The following is a 24,944-nucleotide window of genomic DNA, read 5'->3' as shown; positions in this document are numbered from 1 at the left end:
GCCCAGCCTGGGCTCCAGCCAGGTGGAGGACTGGCGAGGTTGAGCCTGGTTGGGGCGTGGACAGTTCGCACCTCAGCTGCTGAGCCTCCTGATTGAGTCCCGTCGGATCCCCCACAGCAGAATCCGGACCAGGTGAGTGTGGGGGTGGTCTTTGGTAGATCCAGGGGTCCCTACTGGGATGGGGTGGGGCCGTTAGCTCTCAGGGAGAACCCGAGTATCCATCCAAGAGAGCCTGCGGGGGGGGGGGGGGGTCGGAAGAAGTCTCCAAGTGAGTGGCTGCGAGTCCTGCGTGTCCGGGAACCCGGGTGTGTCTTGGGTGGCCCTCGCGCAGCTCCCAGCGTGTTTCCTGCTGTCTGCGGAAATACTCTCGGCTTCCACTTTGGTGCACGCTAGCGCAAATCCGGATCTGCCCCTCCCTGGCTGGCTGCCCCAAACGCTTCCTAAAGTCGCCTGTGGTCGCCGGTTTAAAACGAGGTGCTCCCTTTACTGTGAGGTCTCCCCTCCTAGCCTTTTCTTTACCTCTGGTCCCTCCTCGCTCACATTAGCACGTTGTGAAAACATCAAAAAACGCCCGTCTAACGGCCTCACCCTTATTTCCCTCATCACACACACACACCCAGGCATCCCAAAGCTCTGCCTTGCTGCCTCAGTCCAAACCTAGGTCTCAGCTCTCGGGTCCTTTCCTCCTGGAAAGGGTCTTTCATACTTAAAGAACACCAGTCCCCGGGGCTGGTGAGATGGCTCAGCTGATAAAGGCGTTTATCCCTGTCCCTGAAGTCCGCTAGCCTGAGTTCCGTCCTGGAATCCACGTGGAGACCAGAGGAGGAAACTGTCCATTGGCCTCCACCCTCGAACCCTGGCACTCCCGCACACGATAAACTTTAAATTAAAAAAGAACCCTGCCCCTCTAGCCTTCCGTACCGAAATCTTCCTGTGTCACTATTTGCACTCGGAACTCTTAGAAATGATCTCCTCTGCTCCTCTGTTGGTTGTTGGTTGCAGCTGAGGATCGGTTAATTGGGTCTAGGACAGGTTGGTGTTACAAAGTAGGTCTTAAATCACCATATCAGCTCAGAGTTGAAGGTGAGATCCCGGAACCCCAACTCTACCTGCATCTGTCTGTGAGGTGTCTGCTGGCCACTGCACCCTGAATGTGTGCAGACACAGGAAACCTACACACCTCACTCGAGTTTGCCTGTCCCCTTTCCTGGTTCCCCTCCCCTGCCCAAATAAGTTATCCCCCAAAAGACCCAGACGACAGTTTCCTTGACGTGGGGCTGCACCTGTGCCATAATATACTCCTTGAGCTCCCCAAACTTGGTTCTGCCTCGCCCCCATTCCCGCCGAAGGTTATTGGCGAAACAGGAATTTGTCAGTGTGACTGCCACAGCCGCGGGCCCCACCCAGGTGACAAACAGGAAGTGTACACGTTTGGGAGCACACCTGGCTTCAGGTGTGCAGTGCCTGCGGCAGCTCTCTCCCAGCCCCGGGGCCCCAGGTCTCAGGACTTAGTTGAGGATGCCCCGCCCCCCTGTCCTGGAAGCAGTGACTCACGAGGCAGGAATCCTGCTGTGCCTCTCCGCAGCCTTGCCAGGGCCAAGACTCTGGAGATAGGTAGACAGACACACACAGATACAAAGATCCATTGCTGGATGGGTATATAAACAGACAGACAGACAGACAGACAACTACGATAAGATAGCCAGCCCTCCCTCTCACCCAAGATAATTTTTTGAACAGATATTTGAGGCACAAGCTGGGGCCTGTGGAAAAATGTCTGAGATCTAAAATCTAACCATAATATACTAACTAAATAGTTGAGTTACCAAACACAAAAAGAAACTCAAAATGTAAAGTCACCATTTGCCGATCAGTCTCCAAGTTTGACTTTTAAACGGTCTTGAAGGCAGGAACTATGCGGGAGGGTGGGCCTGCAAGTCAGAGGTAGAGTGCTTGCTCACTTAGCGTACGAAGCCCTGGGCTCCATCCACAGCGCAGCACCTAAAAACCCCAGCCTAGGGGTTCAGGCCTTTCAGTCCAGCGCTGGGGAGGTGAAGACAGGAGGATCAGGAGTTCAAAGTCATCCTGGGCTGTACAGTGAACTCCAAGCCAGCCTGGGCTACAAGAGAACATCAAAACAAGCCTTGTGTTCTGCTGAAGAGTTATATAGTTAAGAGTAACATGTTGCACCTTGGCAAGGAGTCTCGAAAGTGCAGTTGCTGGTGTGAGATGACTTCGGCCACTATTTGATTTTATTCTTACTGTTTGAGAGTTGTTTTTTCAGATTGGGTCTCACGCCACCATAGCCCAGGCTTACCTTGACTCAGGACCCTCCTATCTCAGCCTCCAATGTGCTGAGTTTATAGCTGTATCCAATTTAAATAGTGATAACTAAAGTAAGCGAGTTACTTATGCCCACATTTATCTATACATTTCTGTTATTTCAACATATACATTGTTTCTCCTTTATATGTGAGTGAGTGTCAGCCCATAGTGGGCAGTGCCACCCTGTGCAGGTGGAGCTGGGCTGTATAAGACACTGGCAGAGAGCCAGTGAGCAGGCCTCCTGAAGTGTTCATGTGTTCTTTCTGCTTCAGATACTATATACATACACACACGCGCACACACACACACACACACATGCATATATATATATATATATATATATATATATATATATATGTATGTGTGTCTGAATGGATGCCGTGTGGACAGGGGATGTGGATGTGTTTGGAGGTCAGAAGTTGTGGGATCCCCTGGGGTTGAGGTTACAGACTGTTGTGGGTTGCAGTGTGGTCGCTGGGATCTGAACTCAGGTCCACTCTTGTCTGCTGGACCCTCTCTCTTGCCCTCTGCCTCCATCACTGCCTGAGTTCCTGCCTTGACTCTCCTTGGGGATGGAATGTGACCAGGAAGTGTAGCCCAAATAAATCCTCTCCTCCACCAAGTTGCTTATGAACAGTTTCCTCCCAGACAGGACAGCACACCAGGACAAAGGCAGACCATTTTATGTAAGATGTACTCACTTGTAAATAAGTGTGGTGTGTTTATTTGTATATAAAAATTTCTCATCCGAGCTGGGAGCTGTAGCTCAATAATAGAACTCACGCTTCTCATGGCCATGGCCCACAACCCCAGTGTGAAACAAGGCCTACACTATTAATATTGAGATATTTAAGCTGGGCGGTAGCTCAATGTCTGTCCCTGCCAGGTGCTTAGGAGGCCCCAGGTTTAAACCCCAGTTATACACACACACATTCGCTGTGCATACTGGCACACACCTTTAATCCCAACACTCAGGAGGCAGAAGCAGGTAAATCTCTGTGATTTCCTAGCCAGTCTGGAATACACAGCCAGTTCCAGGCCAGCCAGTGTGACTATGTTCAAAATATACAAATATACATACATGCATGCAAATATGGCTGCAAATTGCTTGTTTAATTTATCATATGCATTCATTTCGTGTGTGTGTGTGTCATAATATAGCAGCATCTGAGCTGTGCTACAATATGGACTCTTTACAAGAGCCCAGTGTAGAATCAGGCTAGATGTCCATCAACACAGAAATCAGAAAGATATGCAGCTCAGCACTCAAGACATGGAGGCAGGAGTTTGAGACCAGCTGGGCTATATGATCTCCAAAGTAAAAAAAAAAAAAAATGGGAGAGGAATAAAAGGGGGATGTGGTGGGTGCGTGCGTTCATATGAATATTATGCAGTTATAGAGAAAAATATATAATTTGCAGGAAAATTGATGGGACTGAGGACTGTCATGTTAATTAAAATAAACCAGACCCAGAAAACAAATACTATGTTTTCTCTCACATGTAAAATACATATAATCAAGCACTTATTATATGTACACACAAGTACATATATAATGTGAAATTAAAAGATGAATTACTGCCGGGCGGTGGTGGCGCACGCCTTTAATCCCAGCACTTGGGAGGCAGAGGCAGAGACAGGCGGATCTCTGTGAGTTCGAGACCAGCCTGGTCTACAAGAGCTAGTTCCAGGACAGGCTCCAAAACCACAGAGAAACCCTGTCTCAAAAAAGCAAAAAAAAAAAAAAAAAGATGAATTACTTAGACATGAAACTGAACAAGGATAATTGGGGTGTGCAGGCAAGAGAGGGTAATGGGGGCCCAAAAACATGATTGGGGAAATTGTGTTTGCACAATTGTCCCCTGCCCCCACGTAAAATGCTGGCTGGCCATGGTCACACATTGCAGTAAGCCCAGCCTGGGGCAGGCAGAGACAGGAGGCCAAGGAGCCTGGCCAAAATGACAGTCTCTTTGTTCACTATACACCCAACAGCCTCTCAATTCAACATGCCTAAGGGTCCAAACATCTGCGTGCACACACATGTGCACATACCACATGTACATAAATAGAGTGGGTGATGGGGTGAGTATGGGCGAATTATATTATAAACAGGGATGACGATGTCATGATGGAATTCACTGTCATGTGTGCTGAACACAGGATTGTTCTAGCTTCATTCCTGTTGCTGGGGTAAGACACAGACCCAGAGCCGCTTAGGAGCAGACAGGACTCTACCGCAGCTTCCAGGGCACAGTTTGTCACTGAAGGAAGTCAAGGCAGGAACATAGGCGAAGCTTGTGGCAAAAAAGGTGGAGGAAGCCTGTTTGCTGGCTCTCACACAGACCCACATCTAGCTTCCTGATACAGCCCGGCACCACCTTCCCAGGGGATGAATCGTACCGTCCACAGGGAGCTGTCCCTTCTACACAATTAACAATGAAGACAATCCCCCCACAGACATGCCCACATGTAAATCTGATCATGACGAGACCTTACCCAAGACTCCCTTCCAAGGTGACTTCACACTGTATAAAGTTAACAGTTAAAAATGACTAGAGCATCGGGAACCCACTAAGGCCAGCTGGCCTGGGTCTGAAAAAGCATGGGATAAAACAGGACTTGCTGAACATAGCGGACAATGAGGACTACTGAGAACTCAAGAACAATGGCAATGGGTTTTTGATCCTACTGCACGTACTGGCTTTGGGGGAACCTAGGCAGTTTGGATGCTCACCTTACTAGGCCTGGATGGAGGTGGGCGGTCCTTGGACTTCCCACAGGGCAGAGAACCCTGATTGCTCTTCGAGCTGATGAGGGAGGGGGACTTGATTGGGGGAGGGGGGAGGGAAATGGGAGGCGGTGGCGGGGAGGAGGCAGAAATCTTTAATAAATAAATAAATAAAATATGTTTTATCTTGAAAAAAAAATGACTAGAGCAAAGCTAAAATGAATAGTGGAAATTTCAAAAACGAGATGATGGAAGGATGAGACCCAACCCCTCAGTGTGCAGGACTCACCGCTCCCATTTTGCAGATGTGGAAGACTGAGGCAGGGTGGATGTGCAAAGTTCGGCCCTGATGCCTTTTGCCAAGAGCTCCATGCAGGCACCACAGGATACAGACAACCTTACCTGCCAGCCCTGGTACCACGGTCAGCTGTCTCGACAGGTATGGACCCTGTAGGCGAGTGGGAAGACTGTCCCACATGAATGTGGGAAAGTCTGGATTTTAGGTGAGCAACTTGGAGCCAGGGTCTGTTGGGGACAGGTGGGCTGGAGGACGGGAGACACTCTTGAAGCTTGGCCTAGTGGGAGCTATCGGATGAACAGAAACCATCCCCGTTTCCCGGGATACTGCTGCGGATGGTAATGGAGACTGAACAGACCCCATACTCTCTGACCCCTGTGTGTCTCCCACCCTGGCCCCATCTCCACCCTGGCACTTTCCTTTGAGGTTGAGCCCCCTTGCCTCTACCTCCTTACTGCCGCATACTCAAGATGGGACCCTGAAACATACAATAAAATTATGGCAAACAGGAAGTTAAGTGATTGCCCAGAATTCAGACATGCTGAGTCCAGATCCTAGCCCTACAGTTCACATTCTGTGGGACTATGGACAATGTATTTGAATTTTCTGAGACTCAGTTTCCCAGTCTATAGAGTGGGGACCAGCCAGGTAACCTCAACACTGCAGAAGTTCTGCAGTTCAAGGCCACTTTGGGTTACATAGTGAGAGTTTATCTCAAAAATAAAAAGAAAAGATGGCTCAGCGGTTAAGAGCATTGCCTGCTCTTCCAAAGGTCCTCAGTTCAATTCTCAGCAACCACATGGTGGGTCACCACCATCTGTAATGAGGTCTGGTGCCCTCTTCTGGCCTTCAGGCATACACACAGACAGAATATTGTATACATAATAAATATATATTTTAAAAAAAAAGAAAAGAAAATCAATAATTCTAGGGTCCTAACCCAGGAATCAGAACCACTGGAATCCCCCAGTGAGGGGCTGGGGGCGTGGTCAGGGATGGGGCCCCTACTTCAAGGTGCCTTTTGTTGACTGGAAGGGGAGGGTTCTGGAAACACCCAACTATTCTGCATCCTCAGGAAGCTGAAACCCTCCTACTACAAGATGGCGACTTCCTTGTTCGTGCCTCGGAGTCCCGAGGGAGCCACCCTGTGATCTCCTGCCGCTGGCGAGGCAAGATCCTACATTTTGAGGTGTTCCGAGTGGTGCTGCGGCCTAGGCCTGGTCGCCCGCAGGCCCTCTTTCAGCTAGAAGACGAAAGGTTTCCCAGTATGTCTGCCCTGGTCCACAGTTACGTGACCCGCAGGCGACCGCTGTCCCAGGCTACAGGAGCTGTGGCCTCCAAGCCCGTGAGACGTCAGAGGCCGCTGACTCGCAGCTTCAGTGAGGACGTGCTCACCGACATCCCGGCTGCCCCCAGGCCTCTCAGGTATTCAGCACTGAGGCTTCTCCTGACTTACTATTTCGGGCAGGGTCTCATGTATCCCAAGCTGGGCTCAGACTCGCCTGAACTGCAGACGCCCCCTGCCTTTACCTCTGCCAGTCTAGTCGCAGAATGAAGAACTAAGAGATGCCATCACCAAAGTGGCCGGCAGGTTGATGGAACTGGTTGGCAGCATTTTCTCCACTAGGGCTGGACTCACAGCCCTTTGCACCTCTGTCTCCTAGGCCTAGGAAGTGGAGTTCCAGCCAGCCTGCAGGATTGGACCATTCAGGAAGGGGAAAACGTGATGATACAGCAGGTGAGGGGGCCCCCCAGGCCCACAGAGACTGGAGTGCCATTCTACCCTGAGTGAGCTCAGGCCCCTGGATCTCCTCTTGAGACCCTGCTTTCTTGCTCTGGTCAGTTGAGAGCTTCTTGATACTGCTACAAGAGCGTAAGTGTGTATTTGTGTGTGTGTGTGTGTGTGTGTGTGTGTGTGTGTATGTATCAGGTTTGGGTCGCAAGAGAGTATACCTGTGTTTGTACATCAAGCCTGGGTCATAAGTGTATAGTGTGAGTGTGTGTGTGTCTGTGTGGTCTGTGTGTATGCATGTTTGCACCATTCTTGGGTCATAAGTGTGTATTCATGTGTTTGTGCATCAGGCCTGGGTCATAAGTGTGTACTCGTATGTGTGTGTGTGTGTGTGTTAGCCTAACTACTTGAGAGGCCAACACTGGAAGATCTCCAGTTCAAGGTTACCTGTAATATCCACTGAAATCCTCTCCCAGAAAAAGGTGGGGCGGGCAGGGGAGATGGCTCAGAGGCCACAGGAGTATGAATACCTGAGTTTGGATTCCCGGAACCCATGTTTTAAAAAGTCAAGTGCAGTGATGTGTGTTTGTTATCCAGTGCTGAGGGGTGAAGACAGGAAGATCCCTGGGGCTCACCGGGTCACCAGCCTGACACAGCCAGGAGTCCCGGGCCAGTGACACAAACCTGTTCAAATCAAAGCAAATCAAGTCGATGATGCCTGAGGGACAACACCTAAGGTCATCCGCTGACATCCATACCGTGTGCATGCATGACCACACACACACACGAACACAGAATTCAGAACATGCCCCAAGTGTTGAAGGTTTGTTTTCAAGGTGGCAGAGTCTGAGAGGCTGGGAAGGGATCCTCTGTTACTGGATGGAAGCAGGAGAGCCAGAGAGCTGTGCTCACTCCCACCCCACTCTGCCAAGCTCTCTTCTGCAAGCAGAGCCGTATCTTCCCTTGTCCCAGGAGCACCCCCTGCTTTTGGATCTGCCCTGCACCGGACAGGCAGCGAACCCACGTTGCTGAAGGCCCTGCCTCACCTGGGAACTATGGCAGACAGTCTCACGGCCTCTGATGGACAGCTTCATGCAAAGGCTCGCTCCGTGCCCCTCCGGACGCCCTCCTTGGCCTCTGGACATCCCCCAACATACTGTGAACTTCTCCCCCGAGTACCCAGTGCTCAGAGAACGACTCCCAGACCGAGCTGTCCGGAGCCAGCGGTCTGGTGGTGGGAAGCAGAGGAAGACGAGGAAGAAGACAGATGCTTCATAAGACCACAAGCTGAGGTCTCATTTTGCATCCCTGGCCACCCCTCCGGCCTGCTGGGTCCCCAGAACAGACCCTTGGACCCTGCAGTTCTGTGTACCCTCCGAAGCTTGCTGGTGGCACACCATCCTGAGAGTACTGCTCTGCACCTGCTGTTGGTGGACTGCCAGGTGCGGCACCTGCTGGGGTCCTCCACCAGCAAGGGGCTTTTCCCGGGGAGGAATGAACAGATGTCTGTTTACAATAGATAGGGCACTAGCCACAGAAGAAACGATTCCACCTGAGTCTAGTTTAGTGAGCGTGTATGGGGTTACTTCCTGGAGCACCGGTGACTCAAAGACTGCATCCCCTAAAAAGCCCAATGCTACCAAACACTGCATTCCTGGCGCCCCCTGCAGGCAGCTCTAGACATTGTTAGTGCTTATGAATCTTGTGACCCTTGTAATCATCAGACTTCTTGAGACTTCCTCTCTTTCCCTGGCCTTGTTAGTTAACTTCCCTGCTCCATCCAGGAGGGGTTATTTCTGTTAGGAGGAAATGGTTTCACCAGAGGCAGACTCCAAGGGATCATCAGAACGCTTAGTTTGTTCCACGTGTTTTGTGTTCTCTTGTCAAGGCTATAGGCCTGCTGGGGGTGACCAAGAGTCAGAAAAGTGCCATGGGCGTCGCCTCTGGTCTAGAACTTCTCACACTTCCTCACGGTCACTGCCTGAGGTTGGAGGTGCTAGAGAGGTGAGGTGTGGGGTCGGGGCTTGTGACTTTCTAACTCAGTTTCTGCTAACGTTCCCCATGGTGGAGGGGGCTGGGCAATCCACTTCCTGCCCCCTCTCCCATCACAAACTCTCCTACTGTCCCCAGACCCTTGCATTCCACCTCCACAGGATTGAGACCCTGGCACTGGCTGGGGCCCTGGCTGTGCTGGGTTGCTCGGGGCCCCTGGAGGAGCGCGCAGTCGCTCTGAAAGGCCTGGTGGATCTAGCGTTGGCGCTGAGGCCTGGAGCGACAGGGGACCTGCTGGGACTGGCTGGGGTCATGGGCGCCCTGCTCATGCCCCAGGTGTGTTGGGAATAGGGTTGGGGAAGAAGCCCGGGTGCAGGTAACGGGAAAGATGGCACTAGCTGGGCTCCTATCTCCGTGTCCAGGTATCCAGGTTAGAGAGCACTTGGCGTCATCTACGAAGGAACCACACGGAGGCCGCGCTGGTCTTTGAACAAGAGCTAAAGCCTCTGATGCGGGCTCTGGATGAAAGTACAGGTGAGAGAGGTCCTGGGCTGTGCCTCGCCTGCCTCTGGCTTCTTCCCAGCCCCAGGGTCCTGCTCTGATCCAGTCCTCCCACCCCCACCCCACCTAAATTTTCCCTCTCCCTATTTTAGGTTTCTTGCTCTAGGCTGCTAGCTACATCATATGCTCTTCCCCTGCCCCAGCCTCCTTCCCAGCTCCAGGATCCGTCCCAGCCGTATGCCTGACCCAGCCTAGGCTTCTTCCCTGCTCTGGGTCCTGGACTCCACTCTAGCCCTGTGGCTGACCCCATCCTAGGCATTTCTCTTTAAATTCTTCCCCAGTGCTAACCACCTTCCCTACACTAGGCCCTGGCCTCGCCCCTCCACCCTCTGCCCTCCACCTCTGCCTTTGATCACGCCCCTGTTACCACCTAGGCTCTACCCTGTGCCCCATCCCACCATCCAGATCCTACCTTTCCCACAGGACCCTGCAACCCAGGAGAGGTGGCCCTGCCACACGTGGCACCGGTAGTACGCCTGCTTGAGGGCGAGGAGACCTCTGGGCCGCTGGACGAGTCCTGTGACCGGCTGTTGCGCACTCTGCTCGGGGCGCGACAGGTGGCCCGCGATGCGCCTCTGTTCCGCAGGGCGGCAGCCCAGCGCCTGCAAGGTGAGCGATGGCCCCTTGGAGGCCAACCTAGCCCAAGTTTTCCAAAGTCTCACCCAACTGGGACCGCCACACCCCCGGGGGAGGACCCAACCCCAATCATAAACCACAAATAGTGCTCTCCACTATAAAAGGGACCACGGAGCCCAGCGGAGCTATGTCCAGCGGTGTCCCACCCCAACCTCTGGCCTGGGAATATCTGGCCCCATTGGGGTTCCCTCCAACATGACTTCTTCCCCAGTCAAGTCACACTTGCCTCCCACCTGGGCCCAGCCAACCTCTAAGACACTTATCCTGGGTAATTTCTAAGACCTTGGGTGTCCACACCCTGCAAAGGGGCAGGCTCAGTCCAAGGTTTGCTGAGCTAGATGGCCATGCCCTTTAATCCCGCCTCCAGGCGTAGCCTCTAAGACAGGGCTCCCTGAATGGTACACCTAGGCTGGTCACCCTGTCTCGTGTTGTTCTGCACCCTGCCCTTACCCCCGCAGAGATCAAGGGCCCCCTTCCCCTGCTAACCCCTGCCCAGGAGGCACTCCCCACTGGCTCCTATGGGTCAAAGTTCCTAGCATTAAAAGGCAGGTATGGGAGAGGCCTGAGCCACACCCCAAGCGCACGTGACTCTGCCTACAGGATTCAGGCCTAACCCAGAACTCTGGGAGGCACTGACCACCGGTTTCCTGCGCCGCTTACTCTGGGGGAGCAAGGGGGCCCAGGCCACCAGAGCCAACCGCCTGGAGAAGTTCCATCATGTCCTCAGCATCCTGTCCCAACAACTAGAGCCTGGGGGCTGAGAGACTCCAAGGAGGCCACCCCCAGCTATTAAAGAAGCATCTGAATGGACTTGGCGCAATGGTCCACACCCGCAACTCCAGCACTTGAAATGGAGATGGAGGATCGGGAGTTCAAGGCGGGCTCAGCTACCTCGTTTGAGGCTGGCCTGGGCTATATGAAAATTATGGTCAAAGTTTAGAAAAATCTCTGTCTTAAAATGGACCCCAAGAGATTGGGGTATAATAGCTGCCTCCTTTTTACCAAAATGCCTTCTCAGGTAGGGACCCAGAGACCAACCCTCACACTCCTGTATATACATACCCTACTCATCCATGCGTACTTTCTGGGGTATCCAGAAAGCAACCACATGGTGAGCGCTAGACTTTTCTAAATAAAAACACTTTACAGATCTGGTATCTTAAATGCTGTGTGACTCTGAGCAAACCATCTGACATCTCTGTGCACTCTAGGAAAATGTAGCAAAATGAAAGCTTAAGGAACGAGTGAGTTGCCAGGTATATAGGTGACAAGCTTCAGTAATACAAGGAGGGCTTGCCAGGGTGTACCTAGGTTCGCCTCCAAGAAAGGGCGGCTTTTATATTTTTAACTTGGGAAGGGTCTATGCAGGTAAGAGTGCAGTTGCCAGAGCTGGTCACAGGGGGCGCAGTTTTGGATGGCTGTGAGATGCAGACATTGCTGTTCAAAACTAACTCAGGGTCCTCCGTGAGAGACGCCAGCACCCGCTGCCGAGATATCTCTCCACTGAGGTACTTTTTGAGGGTCCATTCCCAATACTGGAGGCACAGACTCCAAGAACTTTATGTAATTATATATACTTTTTAATATAAAACAAAACTTGGCCCAAGCCGAGTGGCAGGAAGAGAGGTCTTAAATGAAGAATATGTACAACCACGCAGGAAGGCACAATGGGTCCCTGGAGGGTGATGGGTGGGGTGGAAGAGAGGGAACAGCGGGTTACACAGGTCTCAGCCAAAAGCCACGAGGGCAGGAATAAAGTGCAAGGTCTTGGGGGCCCCCCTGTGGCCCAGAAGCAGCAGCCGACAGCCCTGCCCCTCGTCACCCGCTCTGGTGGGGTTCAGTTGAGCGTGACTTGGAGGTAGGAGGTGGGCACATAGCCCTCGCCTCCCTGTTTCCGCCTGACCCGTGTCCATCCGTCACCTTTGTCTTCCTCCATCAGACTGAGGTCTTCCCCCTCCGACATGGAGATGGTTCCCTCGCTGGATCCTGTTGGGGAGTAGGGTGAGGATAGGTCAGGTTTGGTGAATGACATCGGAAGTCACAGCTCCGAGCAACTGCACCTGCCCTGGCGCGAGGGTTAGTGCTGTTAGCTTCCCTTCGGCATCTCTTCCACCCTAGAGATAAACCTCCGCCATGTCTGTGAAGGAGTTTCTAGACTGGGCGAATTTAGACGGGAAGCCCCACACTGAATGTGGACAGCACTGTCCCACAGACTGGGGTCCCAGAATGAGAAACCAAGAGCCTGTAAGCCGCTCAGGAGGAAAAGGTGCTAGGCGCCATGTCTGACAACTGGAGTTTGGTCCCGAGGATACGCATGCTCATTCCTGGAGGCTGTCCTCTAACCTCTCTCACACAAAAAATAAGTAAGAATATTTGAAAATAAAAGATAGCCAGGCGGTGGTGGCGCACACCTTTAGTCCCAGCACTCGGGAGGCAGAGGCAGGCGGATCTCTGGGAGTTTGAGGCCAGCCTGGTCTACAAGAGTGAGTTCCAGGACAGCGTGGACTGTTTCACAGAGAAACCCTGTCTCGAAAAAAAAACTAAAAAGATAAAATAACTCTTCCTTATACTGACTCCCCAGGTCCTTCCTTTGGCCAGTACTGGGGACTGAACACTGGCCAGACACCCTCCCACCGAGCTACAGCCTTCACACGAAGCTCCTGTCGTCAAGAAATGGTAACTCATGCACTAGACCCACCTTCAAAGTGGTAGATCGCTACACACTGGCCAATAGGGGAGGCAGGCTCTTCAAAGTCCTCATCAAACTCAGTATAGATGGGGGTGTCCTGGCCTTCCTCTGAAGGGGGCTCTTCTGAGCTGCTTGGACATGGAAGAAAGATGAGGGCCTGACCCTCCATCTAAGCCAGCCCAAGTCCCTCACTGGGGGATTCTAGGTGAAGACTCCATCCCCAACCTCGCCCCAGGCCCTCACTGAGAGATTCTAGGTGGAGCTCCACCCTGACCACACCCCCAGCCCCTCACTGGGGGATTCTAGGTGAAGACTTCATCCCTGACCACTTGGGGATTCTAGGCGGGGCTTCACCCTGACCACGCCCCCAGGCCCTCACTTGGGGATTCTAGGCGGGGCTTCACCCTGACCACGCCCCCAGGCCCTCACTGGGGATTCTAGTTGGGGCTCCACCCTGACCACGCCCCCAGCTCCTCACTTGGGGATTCTAGGCCAGTGCTATACCAAGCTCAGGCCTCATAGCTGCTTCTGGTTTCTCTGCTTACCTCTCCTTATTATCCTGGGATCCACTGTTGCTGCTACTGCTGCTATCAGGTGGGGCAGTAGCTGGGGGATCAGGGGGCCTGGAATGACGGCTCAAGCTGTCTCCCCGGTTACTGAGGACCCGGCTTTCAGCTTCTGCTAACCAAGCCTAGGGTTGGTTGGGGATCACAGCATGAGCTCCAGGCAGGGTACTGAGGTCGGCCCACTCTTTTCTGACATCACCCACGCACACCCAAAATTTGACAAAAGACAGTTAGTTAGGTCCTATCCCTGTCCCCCACCCAGCAGTGACTCAGCTCAGGCTGTCCCCGCCCCTCCCCAGGGCATCCCTCTGACCTCATACTTCTGCACTTCCAGCTTGAGTCTCTCGATGTTGCCCAGGGTCTCAGCAATGCGGGGCTCTAAGCTGGCAGGGTCGCCCATCTGCGGTGTTTTCTCATATACGTCTTTCATCTTCTTCAGGGCCTCCCTGAGACCAGACACACAGACAGACAGACAGACAGACAGGAAGGAAAGCACACACTCCTGTGACCTTAACAAGTGAAAAACAGGGTCGAGGAAAGGAAAGATGCTGGTCATGGGCTCCGATGTGCCTGGGCACCGCACCACGAGCTGAGGCCGGAAAACAGCAGGTTCAAGGCCAGCCTCGGCTAACCTGAGTGACTTAATGAGGCTAGTCTCAGAAATATCAAAACAGGATTGTAGAGACTACTCAGTGGGTAACACACATGCTGCCTACGTGTGAGGACATGAGTTTGGTCCCCACAGCCTAGGTAAAAAAGCCAGGCATGGTGGTGTGTTGTTGCTTGCAATCCCAGCACTGGGGACACAGACACAGGAAGATCCCTGGGGCTTGATGGCCAGCCAGTCTGGCTGAATCTGAGCTGCTAGTCAAAGACCCCATCTCAGACAGGGGAGATGGCTCGGTGGTAAGAGCGCCAGCCTAAGGACTTGAGTTTGAATCCCCAGCACCCATGTAAAAATCTGGATGCAGTTCCCATAGGTGCCTGTAACTCAAGCACTATAGGGGCAGAGACAGAAAGAGGTGAAAACTCAGAGCTGTTGGCTGTCAGTCTGGCTGCTGGTTCAGCAAGCAACCTTATCTCCAGGGAGTGAGAGAGATAGAGCAGCCACCATATGAGATCCTCGGGGCTCTGTGCAGGCAGGGTTGTGCACAGCTGCCTGTGTGCACAGGCATGCGCGCATGCACGCACACACACAAACCACACAAACCACGCCTGAGACACAATACTCAGGGTGTCCTGTGGTCACCACAAGCAAGCACACACATGAACACACATGTGAAATAAACAAATAAGCCAGATATGGTAGCACACTCAAGATCCAGGCCAACCTGGAAAATTTAGCAAGAACCCAGTCTCAAAATAAAACATAAAAAGAAGGGCCAACAAGAGGGCTCAGCAGATAAAGGCAATTGCCACCAAGCCTGACAACCCGAGTTTGACCAGGAATCCATGTATTCAAAGGAAAGAACTAGGGCAAGTTGTTGTTACCTGACATCTACACAGAGACCGTGGCATGTATAAGTAAGCCCATACACAAAATAGATGAATTAATAAAAACAAAATTAAAAAAAATAATAAATAAGTAAGCTGAAAAGCCAGCCTTCTGATTCCAGGCAGGCAGACAGTCCACTCCTCTAGGACCGTCCAGGCTGCACGAAACTCCAAGCATGGCAGAAGTCCCATGATTTCCACTCCGCAGAGGCCACGTGTGAACAGCCAAGCAGAATCTGGCCAGCCACCTGCTAACAAGTGGTCGGCGTCACCCCTATTATGTAACTGGGCTGGGAGAGGTTTCGTTGCTTGGAAAGAATGACTGAAGATTTTCTTGTCTGGCGAATTTTTTTGTGCGTTAATATTTTGCTATCCAGCATTAGATAACTCAGCTCTCTCCCTCCTATTGCACGGTGACTCAAGACTGACAGAGTTCCTGACGTTGAGCTGTCTTGGTAAGACTCCACTGCCTGGGCTTTTTGTTTTGTTTTCCAGTCTACTAAAATCTTTGAATCTGAGCCTAGGTCCCGATTTTGCAATTCCAGCTACTTGGGAGACAGGCGGGAGAATTGGAAGTTCCAGAACAGGCTGGACAACTTATCCAGACCTAGTCTCAAAATAAGTAAAAGAATCCTTAGGTGAGGGGTTGGGGTGTGGCCAAGGATGGAGCCCGGCCTAGGATCCTGCAGGGAAGAAATGGGGGTGTGGTCAGGGTGGAGCCCCGCCTAGAATCCCCCCATGGGGGCGTGGTCAGGGGTGGAGCCCTACCTGGAATTCCCCCATAGAGGTGCTGGGGATGTGGCAAAGGGTAGAATCCTGCCTAGAATGCCCTAGTGCTGCTGAGAGTGGTTCCTAGCCTACAGAGGACAGCCCTGTCACAGAAACTATAATTGTAGCCAAGTATATATTAGAACAGATATAATTTATCTGTTCCCTTAATTCCTATTATACCTGCCTATGTGTGCACTTACAAGCCATCACACGTGTCTGGAGGTCGGAGGACAATTTGTGGGAGTGGGTTCTCTCCTTCTACCATCTGAGACTAAAGTCAAGTCCTCCAGCTTGGGTGGCAAGTGCCTTGAGTCATTGAGTCAGCCCAGTGAGAGCATTTTTGAGAGCAGAAGTGGAGTAATGTGAGCCAGAGATTTTCTTGGTTTTTCCTCAGTGATGTGGGGAGGTGGCAGGGGAGGACGGGGACAGGAAGACGGGCGCACAAGCACTCATACCTCCATCTGCTGCAGTGACAAGTAACCGGTTCTTTCCTGTTTTTACATTTCAGTTCTTCACTGTTTGGAGACTCAAGAAGCCCAGGATGGCTTTGAACTTATGACCCTGCTGCCTCAGCCTCCTGAATGCTGAGATTACAGACAGGCACCACCACACCCAGCTGTGTGATAGGAATCTCCTTTAATCCATCAGAGGCCAGGATATGGCTCGGTCAATAGTGCTCACCATGTAGGCACCATGTCCTGATCTCAACCCCCAGCTCCCATGGACAAAGCCCAGCATGCGACCTCATGTCTGCAGTCCCAGCATTGGGGAGGCAGAGAAAGGAGACCCCAGGTCTCACTGGCTGGCCAGCTCAGGCCACTCAGCAAGCCCAAGTTCCTGTGAGACCCTGTCTCATAAAAAGTCATGTGAAGCTGGTGTCATGATGGACAGAGTCTCTAATACCATCACTTGAGATCTGTGATTTCAAGACCAGCCTGGTCTTCATCAAGAGTTCCTGGCTGCTGGGCGGTGGTGGCGCACGCCTTTAATCCCAGCACTCGGGAGGCAGAGGCAGGCGGATCTCTGTGAGTTCGAGGCCAGCCTGGTCTACAAGAGCTAGTTCCAGGACAGGAACCAAAAAAGCTACGGAGAAACCCTGTCTCGAAAAAAAAAAAAAAAAAAAAAAAAGAAGAAAAAGGAGTTCCTGGCCAGCCAGGGCCACATGGGGAGACACCATCTCAAAAACAAACAAGCAAACCAAAAATAAAACCGACAAACAAAAGGACAAGGTAGGGGGCTGGAGAGACTGCTCAGTAGTTAAGAGCACCTACTGAGCAACCTTGAGGACCTGAGTTCTGACTCCTGCACCCAGTTCCAAGCTGGGTACAGCCACACACCACCTGCTACCTTGGTGGGCAGAAACAGGACAGCCAGCGATTACTGGCTGCCAACCAGACACAAAGTCCAGTGTGAGGAGAGACCCTGCCTCCCAGATAGAGAAAAGAGGATGCTGACCGCCTCCTTTGGCCCAGCATAGCTTTTACAGCAATACACACACCCAGAAGACAAGAATCCCTGCTTCATTCCACATTCATCTCCTGCCTCCTCCACCGCACATGCTCACCTCTGGTCCTCCTCCTTCTGCAACTCCCGGTTCCTCTCTTCCAGCTGTTGTTGGAGTCGCTTTCTCTGCTGCTCTGGGGGCAGATGACTGAAATCTTCAGTGACCACGGTCTGCAAGGTGAAACAAAGGCTGAGCTTGGGATTTGGGATCCTTAAACTTCCGAAGAGCCTCTCTCGCTCCTGAGATACCAGGTCCACCTTCCTCCCCAGTCAGGGCTTTTCGGGAGTGAGGCCATGCATACAGCAAAGCTGGAATATGGGGGGGACGACCCAGCAGGCGGCAGGAAAGAGCCCAGGGTCCCACCATCCGGCCTCAACTTACCCCACGGCCGCCTCGGAGGCTGCGGAAGGATGCTAGCCGCGGTTTGACAGACTTACTGATCTCGCTCAGTATGGCCAAGGGGTCGCGGCCAGAACGGGGGGACGGGGATCCATCAGACAATGTGGAGGGTAGGTGACCCCCCAGGAGGGACAGGGATGGGGGACGCGGCTACCGGTGGGGGCCAGGGAAGTGGGGGGACCAGTCAGGGATGGAGGCGCGAGGATGTAGTCGAAGGATGGATGGACGAAAGGAAGGATGGACGGACGGGACACAGGAAACAGGAAAAACAAAAATGGAGAAAGAGGGAAAATAATGATAAGAAAAATCACAACTGAATTGTAAGATCACACAGAAAAACACCTGTAAAAGCAACAACGGAAGACCTGGGAGGTGCCAGGGAAGACAGGAGATAGGGAGCCAGGGCCAGCCAGAGGGCTCAGCAGGGAAAGGGGTTTGCTGCCAAGTCCTGGGTTCTGATATCCCAGTACGGAAGGAGAGAACTGATCCCCATGAGCTATTCTCTGACCTCCACACGTCAAAACATACATAAATAAAAAAACCCAGTAAGTTAAAAAGGATACGAGGCAGACAGGTGTCCCTTGAGTCTCAAGGACTCATGCAGCACCTGGGGAGACCAGGTACCCATGCTCCTCTCTGCCCTGCTTTCCGGGCTCACCGTCTCTAAGGTAGTGGGACAAGCCTAAGCAAAGGCTGTGGACACATAGATGATCCAGTATGAAAAAGGCTTGCCACCACCAAGCATGACAACTCTGACTTTGGTCCCTGGGACCCAGGAGAGACTTGGAGTCCTGATAGTCCTCCTGTGACCACTACATGTGCACAAACATACAAATACACATGATATACATAAATAAATAAATGTAACAATTTTTTTTTAAAGACTCAGGGTGGTCAGACATATAGGCTAAAGGGGACAGACAGGGGGAGAAGTGGGGGGTAGCCAGTGCTTGCCTACATTGGGAAGTCCAGGCTTAGCAGGAGGGGTGCCGGGTGGCAGATAAGAGGGGTCTCAGAGTCTTAAGTGGAATGGAAAGAATAAAGTGACGGGAAGGAATCGCTAAAGAAGGAGCCATTGTAGAGAGATAAACAAGGGGTGTCAAGGTAGACATTGGACCCTAAAAGTCAAACTCCCAAGGAGAAAATGCACAGGAGGGAGAAGGATTGGGGGGCAATATCACAGCTGTGAGGCCAACATGAGCTCTTCAAGGGTCCCAGGATGCAGCAGAAAATGCCACAGGCTCCCTACCAGTCCCCTCTCATCCTCAGAGGGACTCGCAAGCCAGCCAGTGGGCTAGCAGGCTGGCCTTCCTCTCTTTCCTTCCCTCTAGCCTGGGCCCACAGCCAAGAGGAAAATTCCTGCCCCAGGACTCGGCGTTCCATGTGGCTGGCGCTGACTCAGTGAGGACCTCGGCTGACTGTCACCCCCTCCCACCCACTCCTCACCCCAAGAGCTCCGGACCCCACCTTATTCTTTTTCCCAAAAGGCCAGCGCTTGGCCCGGCTGCGGCTGGAGGCTGCTCGGAGCTCAGGCCTGCCATCCGGGGTGCCCAGGCTGCTGTCGGAGGGCACTCGGCTCATGACTTGACTAAAGTCTTCGAATTCCAAGTCGCCCGGGCGGGCGAACCCTGACTTGTGTAATTCGATGAGGACTTGCGAGTCCTGTGGGAAGGGTCAAGGAATGAGGGACAACCAGCGGCTAGCTCAAGGTGCTCCTTTTGGGGAGCCCCCCCTCAGCCCACACTTCATCCCGCTGGGCCCACAATGAGCACCCACATTCTTAGCGTCCACGGACTCGGCAGCCACCTTCATTCCCTCCAAACATTTGCCGATAATGGGAACCACCTGCAGCTCAGCCTCGGATAAGAGCCCGTACCCGGCGCCCAGGCGGGTGGCCCGGCGTTCATCCATGTCCTGCAGCTTCTGGAGAGCCAAAAAGAGCATGGGGTGAGCCAACCCTGCCAACACCTCCAGGCTGAAGACATCAGCCCCCGCCAAACCCAGGCTGAAGAGCTTAAGACAGAATCATCTGCCCTCACGACCCCTGGGGCAGGGGTCAGAGTCTCAGGGCCAGGAGCTCAGAAAAATTGTCTCAAAAGAGGTTGTTATAAGGAGTCAGAGCATTGAATGAAAAGTACATGCAACACAGACAATCCTAACGCCAGGTTGGGACAGAGAGTAGGGAAGACAACTGGGGAAATTTTGAGGGCTAGAACTTATTAGAGCTGGGCTCAGAAGGAGGAACAGGAATTTCAAAACCAAAGAGTGATATCCCTTTCTCGCTTCCTTCTTCTATCTACCCATCCCTTCCTTCTCTCCCTCCCTTCTGAGGCAGGCTCTCCTGAAACTTGCTATGTAGACCAGACTGGCTTTGAAACTTTGGCTAGCCTCCTGCCTCTGCCTCCAGACTGCTAGAGCTGTAGGTGTTCTCCAATCTTTCTAGAGGTAGGGACGGGACATGGCAGCTAGGGTGCAGACAGCAGTGTAGGCATTAACTAACTCAAGTGCTCACATCGAATATCTGGGGCATCTGTGAGAAGTAGAAGTGGGCCTGGTCTCGGTTGAAGCGCTGAAGCTGGGCTGCGTATTCGTTTTTGCTCTCCTCCGCCATGTGGTTCCGAAGGTGGGCTTGCTGCTTGGCCTGAGAAGTGGGACGGCAAGGTGGAGGTCATAGTCAGGCACTGGCTTCACCCTACTCCAGTGGCACCAGCCTGTCACATACATACCTTCTCCACATCTGCCTTGGTGGCATTAATATCCTGATCCAGCCGTTCGGCGGTGTGAGCAGCTTTCTCGGCCTCGCGGCAGTCTCGCTCAAACTTCCGCTTACTCTACACAAGACACAGGAGGATGAAGGACGTGCCTTCCCCCAGGAGCACTGCGAGGAGGTCTAAGTTTACAGGGAGCTGTGTATCAGGCAGTTACCCCAACCCAACACTAAGGAGGTGGAGGCAGGAGGATCAGGAATTCAAGGCCAACCTGGACCAGCACATGAGACCTTGTCTCAAAAACCAAAATAGAACGAGAAAAATGGCTCACCAGGTAAAAATGCCTCTCAAGAAAATCTGACTACCTGAGTGCATATTCCCAAAACCCCACAGAGGTGGAACAAGAGAAGTGACTCCAGAGAAGAGTAGTCCTGGAGACATACACACATACACACACACATACACACATACATACACACACACATACATACACACATATACACACATACATACATACATACACAAACATACACACACACATGAGTTCAAGGCCAGGCCAGCACGGGCAACATGAGACCCCATCCCAAAATAAAAGGTGTAGGCACAAAAGGTGTGCTGGGTACCCCTGAGGAAACGGGGCCTGGTCACACATGAGTAGCCACCCCCCAGCTCTTCTGGGCCTGAGCTACCAGCTGCCCGCATGTTCACTCACAGTCTCCAGCTGCTTGAAGCCATTTTCCAGCTGCTGCTGGGCCCGCCGGCCTTCCTGGAAGTGCTATGCAAACAAATGGAGACCCTGAGTGAGGTTCCCACAGGGCCCCCAGCAAGCATGGGTGGGAGGGGACTCACCATCTTCCTCTCCTGCTTCATCTCCTGTGAGTACTTGGCCAACTCCAGACACACTCGGATGCCCAGGCTCTCGGCCACCAGTTCTCGCTGGCCTGCGAAATCATTGACCTCCTGGAGAAGCTGAACGAAGGATTGCTGCTGGCTGAACCTGGTGGAAGGAGACAAGCAGAGCTCAGGACCAGAGAGGGGCAAGTGTAAACGCTGCCTGTCATCCCAGGGCCGGGCAGGAGGATGGGGAGTTTGAGGCCAGCCTTGGCTACTTGAGACCCTGGGAAGAGAGGAAGGAAGGGAAAAAGATAGGGAGGGAAGGAGAAAGGAAGGGAGAGATGATTGTAGTTGGAGGCATAATGGTTACAACATCTTTGTTGTTGTTTGAGATAGGATCTCACTATGAAGCCTTGGCTGGCCTCACAGAGACCCACCGGCCTCTGCCTCCGAGTGCTGAGATTAAAGTTGTGTGCCCCCATGCTCAGCCTTGATGACATCTTATATGTGTAACTCCCCTAGGGCTGGTGGCAGAACCCTAGAATCAAATTTTTGTTTGTTTTTGTTTATTTAGGTTTTGAGGCAGGGTCTGGCTATATATTCCAGGCTAGTCCAGAACCCTTGCTCTTCCTGCCTCAGCCTCCTGACTGCGGAAATCACGGAGCTGAGCCACCATGCCTAGCACCCCTCATCAGATTTTACAGTGAGAGGTATGAATACAGTAATCCTTCAGTAGCCATGGCAGCCATTTCTAGGGTTCCTAGAGGGTACCAAAGCAAAGGATCCTGAAGGTCTTCAATGAACAGCAGGGTTTGCACAGACCCTCCCTAGATGACTCAGGGAACCTCATACGATGTAAACACAATGACCAAAAAAAGTCTGCCAATGTTCCAGAAAGGAACAATTTTGTTTTGTTAGTGCATTTTCAGTCCTCAGAGGCTGGAGCTGGAGGCACCGAGTGGGTAGAGAGCCCCGCTAGCATGCGTGAGGCCCTAGCTCCACCACCAGCATAACAGGTACGATGGCTCACATCCGCCACCCAAGCACTCTGGAGTCTGAGGCAGGGAGATCAGTCCTGAGCTAGATAGCAAGTTTGAGGCCAGGTCGGGCTACTTGAGACCGCACACACACACTTTCCAAGCCTTGAAAACCCTCATCACTGAGCGGAGTATCATTCACATCACGTCACCAATCTAACCAGCTATCACAAACAACTATCTTAATTTTTGGATTAAAATTTTTATTTACGTATTTACTAAAAATATAGTCTCACTTATGTAGCCCAAACTGTCCTAGAACTTTCAATCTCCTGGCCTTGGCCTCCAGAGTGCTGGGATAACAAGCATTTGCCACATGCCCAGGTCACCGTTTAGATTTTAAAGGGAAGGTTTCGGAATGCAGTTAAAAGTTCCTGGAAATACCTACAGACTGGCTACCAGTATAGGTGAGCTAGTCCAGAACCCAAGGGTGCTAGAATCACAGCTATGCACCGACATACCCAGCTTTGGCCATTACTTTTAGACACATAAATTCAGTTCATCTTCTCACATACCAGATGGAGTAGGCATCACAGCCACCAGAGCCTTTGCAGATTAGAAAACAGGCAATAAAAGTGACTGGCCCAAGCCTGGCTTAGTGATGCCTGCTGGTCAGGTCAGCTCCTGGGAGCCCAAGCTCAAGGACTGCCTCACTAGAGATGAGTCCTGGCTATGGAGGGAGTAACTGAAGAACCAAAACAAGGAGGCAAAGATAAAGCTAGGGTCAACTAGATGGCTTAACAGGTAAAAGGTGCTTGCGGCTAAATATGATGACCTGAGTGTGATCCCTGGAACCCACATGGTGAGGAAAGAGCCAGCAAGCTGTCCTCTGACTCCCACAAGTGTCCTATGGCGTATATGGGTGCATCTTGCCCTCAAAACTAGAAAAAGAGTAAGTAAAAATCCACTTACCCCAAAGAACTCAGCTAAGCTGAGAATTTACAAAACAAAAAGGGCGCTCTGCTGGAAGGGGGTAAATTCCACCTCGGGTCACCCAGAACTTTAACAGGCGATAGGACTGGAGGTGCACCATAGACGGCCTCTGGGAAGGAGAGAGACCCTCGCCCCGCCCCCCGACCCTACCTCCCAGGGAGTCTTTCCCATTCTTACTTGACTTCGGGGTCATCTTTTGTAGGTCTCTTGGGAAGGTACTTTTTCACCAGGCTCCTAAAGGTGGGCACAGAGGCAGGGAGACTAAGAACCTGGCACTCCCGCTGGCTCCCTGCAGAGTCCCAGAGTGGAGAGCACCAACCCTCGTGCTCACCGGAGTTGCTTGGCATAAGCCTGCTCCACCTCGGCGCGTTCTTTCACGAACTTCACGTATTTGTCCAACAGATCCAGCCCCCACTGCGTGTGGCGTTCCAACACCTCAAACTGATCCTGATTGCAGGGATTGGAGAGGGTCAGTGTCACCTGGTGGGGGGGGGCTACCTAAGACCCAGCGACCCGAAGCACGGAGGCGGGACAGGACACAACCTCGTGGCTCAGCCTTTCCAGCAAGGACTGGCTGGCTTCCCCAGGCACCGCCCCGGCGTGGCGCAGGGGGAGGCAGGAAGCTGGCGGGAACCCCCATCTCCTCCTCCCGGGAAGGGCCTGGACAACAGGGCCAGGGCCCCAGACCAAACGGCGGGGTCTCACAGAGTCGGAGTGGCCAGCAAGGGTGTTGGGAGGAGGCTAAGGCACTCCAGCTCCCCCAAATCCCCTAATCTCCTCAAATTCCGGAAAATTAAGCGGGCTTGGCACAGAGGGGAAGGGTTTGTGTAACTAAAAGTGCGTGGAAGCGGGGAACCTCAATGGCCAGATTTCCCCATTCTCCATGATCCCCCGGGATCCTCCTATGAGTGACTGACTCAGTTTCCCCTGCTTCTGTGATGCCTCCACTTCAGTGGCTCACCCCCAGTACACCCGAAGACTCCACCGCCTCCAGAAAGAGGAGGGGTCAATAGTCCGAAGATTCAGGGAAACTTCGAGGGCTTCCTGGGTGAGGTTAAGTGGCGGGTAAGGGGTGGCTCCGCCCAGCGCCCGGGGCCAAGTTCTGCAGCCCCCCTTCCCCTCCCCCTCAGCGACCCAAGCCCTTAAGGGCAATTGCAAGCGCGGTGGGGGGTGGTGGTGGTGGGGAATCAACCTGGTGAGGCCCCACGTGGGAGAGAAGGTGACCAAAGGATACCCTCCCCCTCCTAGCTGGAGAGGCGAGAGACGGGCAGGGACCCAGGGGCCGTAAGATTAGCCTCCAAGCCAGGCCAGAGCGCTCAAAATAGGTGACCTCGCCCAGCTGTCCCCCCCTTCCTGGCCTGGTCCAGGGACTTCTTGTGATGGCCTCATTCTCAACTCTGTGCCTCAGTTTCCTTATACCGGCCCTAGGCAAAGTATCCCTAGGGCCCTCTGGGCATCTAGAAAGTCCCTAAGGAACTTTTGAAAGAGAGTGCTGAGGGCAGAGGGCGGGGACCCACGGAATCAGCTGCAGGGGAAACCGCGGAGTCCCGGCAAAGGTACATCGGGGACAAAGAGCGGAGAGGCCAGGACCCCAGCAAAGGAGAACCGTGGGAGCTGGGGGTAAAGGACTCACCCACAACTCGGTGCCCCAATCCATGTTGGTCCTGCCGCCGAGAACGCCACCGCCTCCTGCCCGGGTCCCCGCCACCCTCCACCGGAGACTCAGCCCCAGGGCGA

The 24,944-nt window shown here is 52.8% G+C and overlaps 2 protein-coding genes across 3 annotated transcripts; one reads left to right on the top strand and one right to left on the bottom strand.

Moving 5' to 3' along the window:
• On the top strand, positions 1 to 11,405 carry Sh2d3a (SH2 domain containing 3A). The gene is made up of 10 exons (XM_041669564.1): positions 1 to 132; positions 5,359 to 5,492; positions 6,427 to 6,776; positions 7,016 to 7,089; positions 8,056 to 8,525; positions 8,972 to 9,087; positions 9,237 to 9,411; positions 9,498 to 9,609; positions 10,060 to 10,245; positions 10,873 to 11,405. Exons 2-10 carry the CDS (start codon positions 5,403 to 5,405, stop codon positions 11,031 to 11,033), a joined length of 1,734 nt encoding a protein of 577 aa, XP_041525498.1. The 5' UTR covers positions 1 to 132; positions 5,359 to 5,402; the 3' UTR covers positions 11,034 to 11,405.
• A 413-nt stretch (positions 11,406 to 11,818) lies between these two features.
• Positions 11,819 to 24,944, bottom strand: Trip10 (thyroid hormone receptor interactor 10). 2 transcript variants are annotated; one of them, XM_041669701.1, is made up of 15 exons: positions 24,841 to 24,944; positions 23,539 to 23,654; positions 23,385 to 23,441; positions 21,253 to 21,400; positions 21,116 to 21,178; positions 20,422 to 20,526; positions 20,208 to 20,336; positions 19,472 to 19,618; positions 19,163 to 19,357; positions 17,678 to 17,845; positions 17,357 to 17,466; positions 13,841 to 13,973; positions 13,507 to 13,652; positions 12,971 to 13,089; positions 11,819 to 12,258 (listed from the first exon to the last, which is right to left on the bottom strand). In XM_041669701.1, the coding sequence occupies exons 1-15, from the start codon at positions 24,862 to 24,864 to the stop codon at positions 12,110 to 12,112; spliced, it is 1,809 nt and encodes a 602-aa protein (XP_041525635.1). In that variant the 5' UTR covers positions 24,865 to 24,944; the 3' UTR covers positions 11,819 to 12,109. The 2 variants fall into 2 exon arrangements, with proteins under 2 accessions (XP_041525635.1, XP_041525636.1); XM_041669702.1 differs by lacking the exon at positions 17,678 to 17,845 and having other exon boundaries at positions 11,820 to 12,258.

This window comes from Microtus oregoni, unplaced genomic scaffold (genome assembly GCF_018167655.1).
Source record: "Microtus oregoni isolate MIOR12 unplaced genomic scaffold, Mior012 000019F_ref0000042, whole genome shotgun sequence".
Taxonomy (NCBI): domain Eukaryota; kingdom Metazoa; phylum Chordata; class Mammalia; order Rodentia; family Cricetidae; genus Microtus; species Microtus oregoni.
The sequence above is the reverse complement of the archived record's forward strand: the minus strand, read 5'-3'. Positions and strand labels throughout refer to the sequence as shown.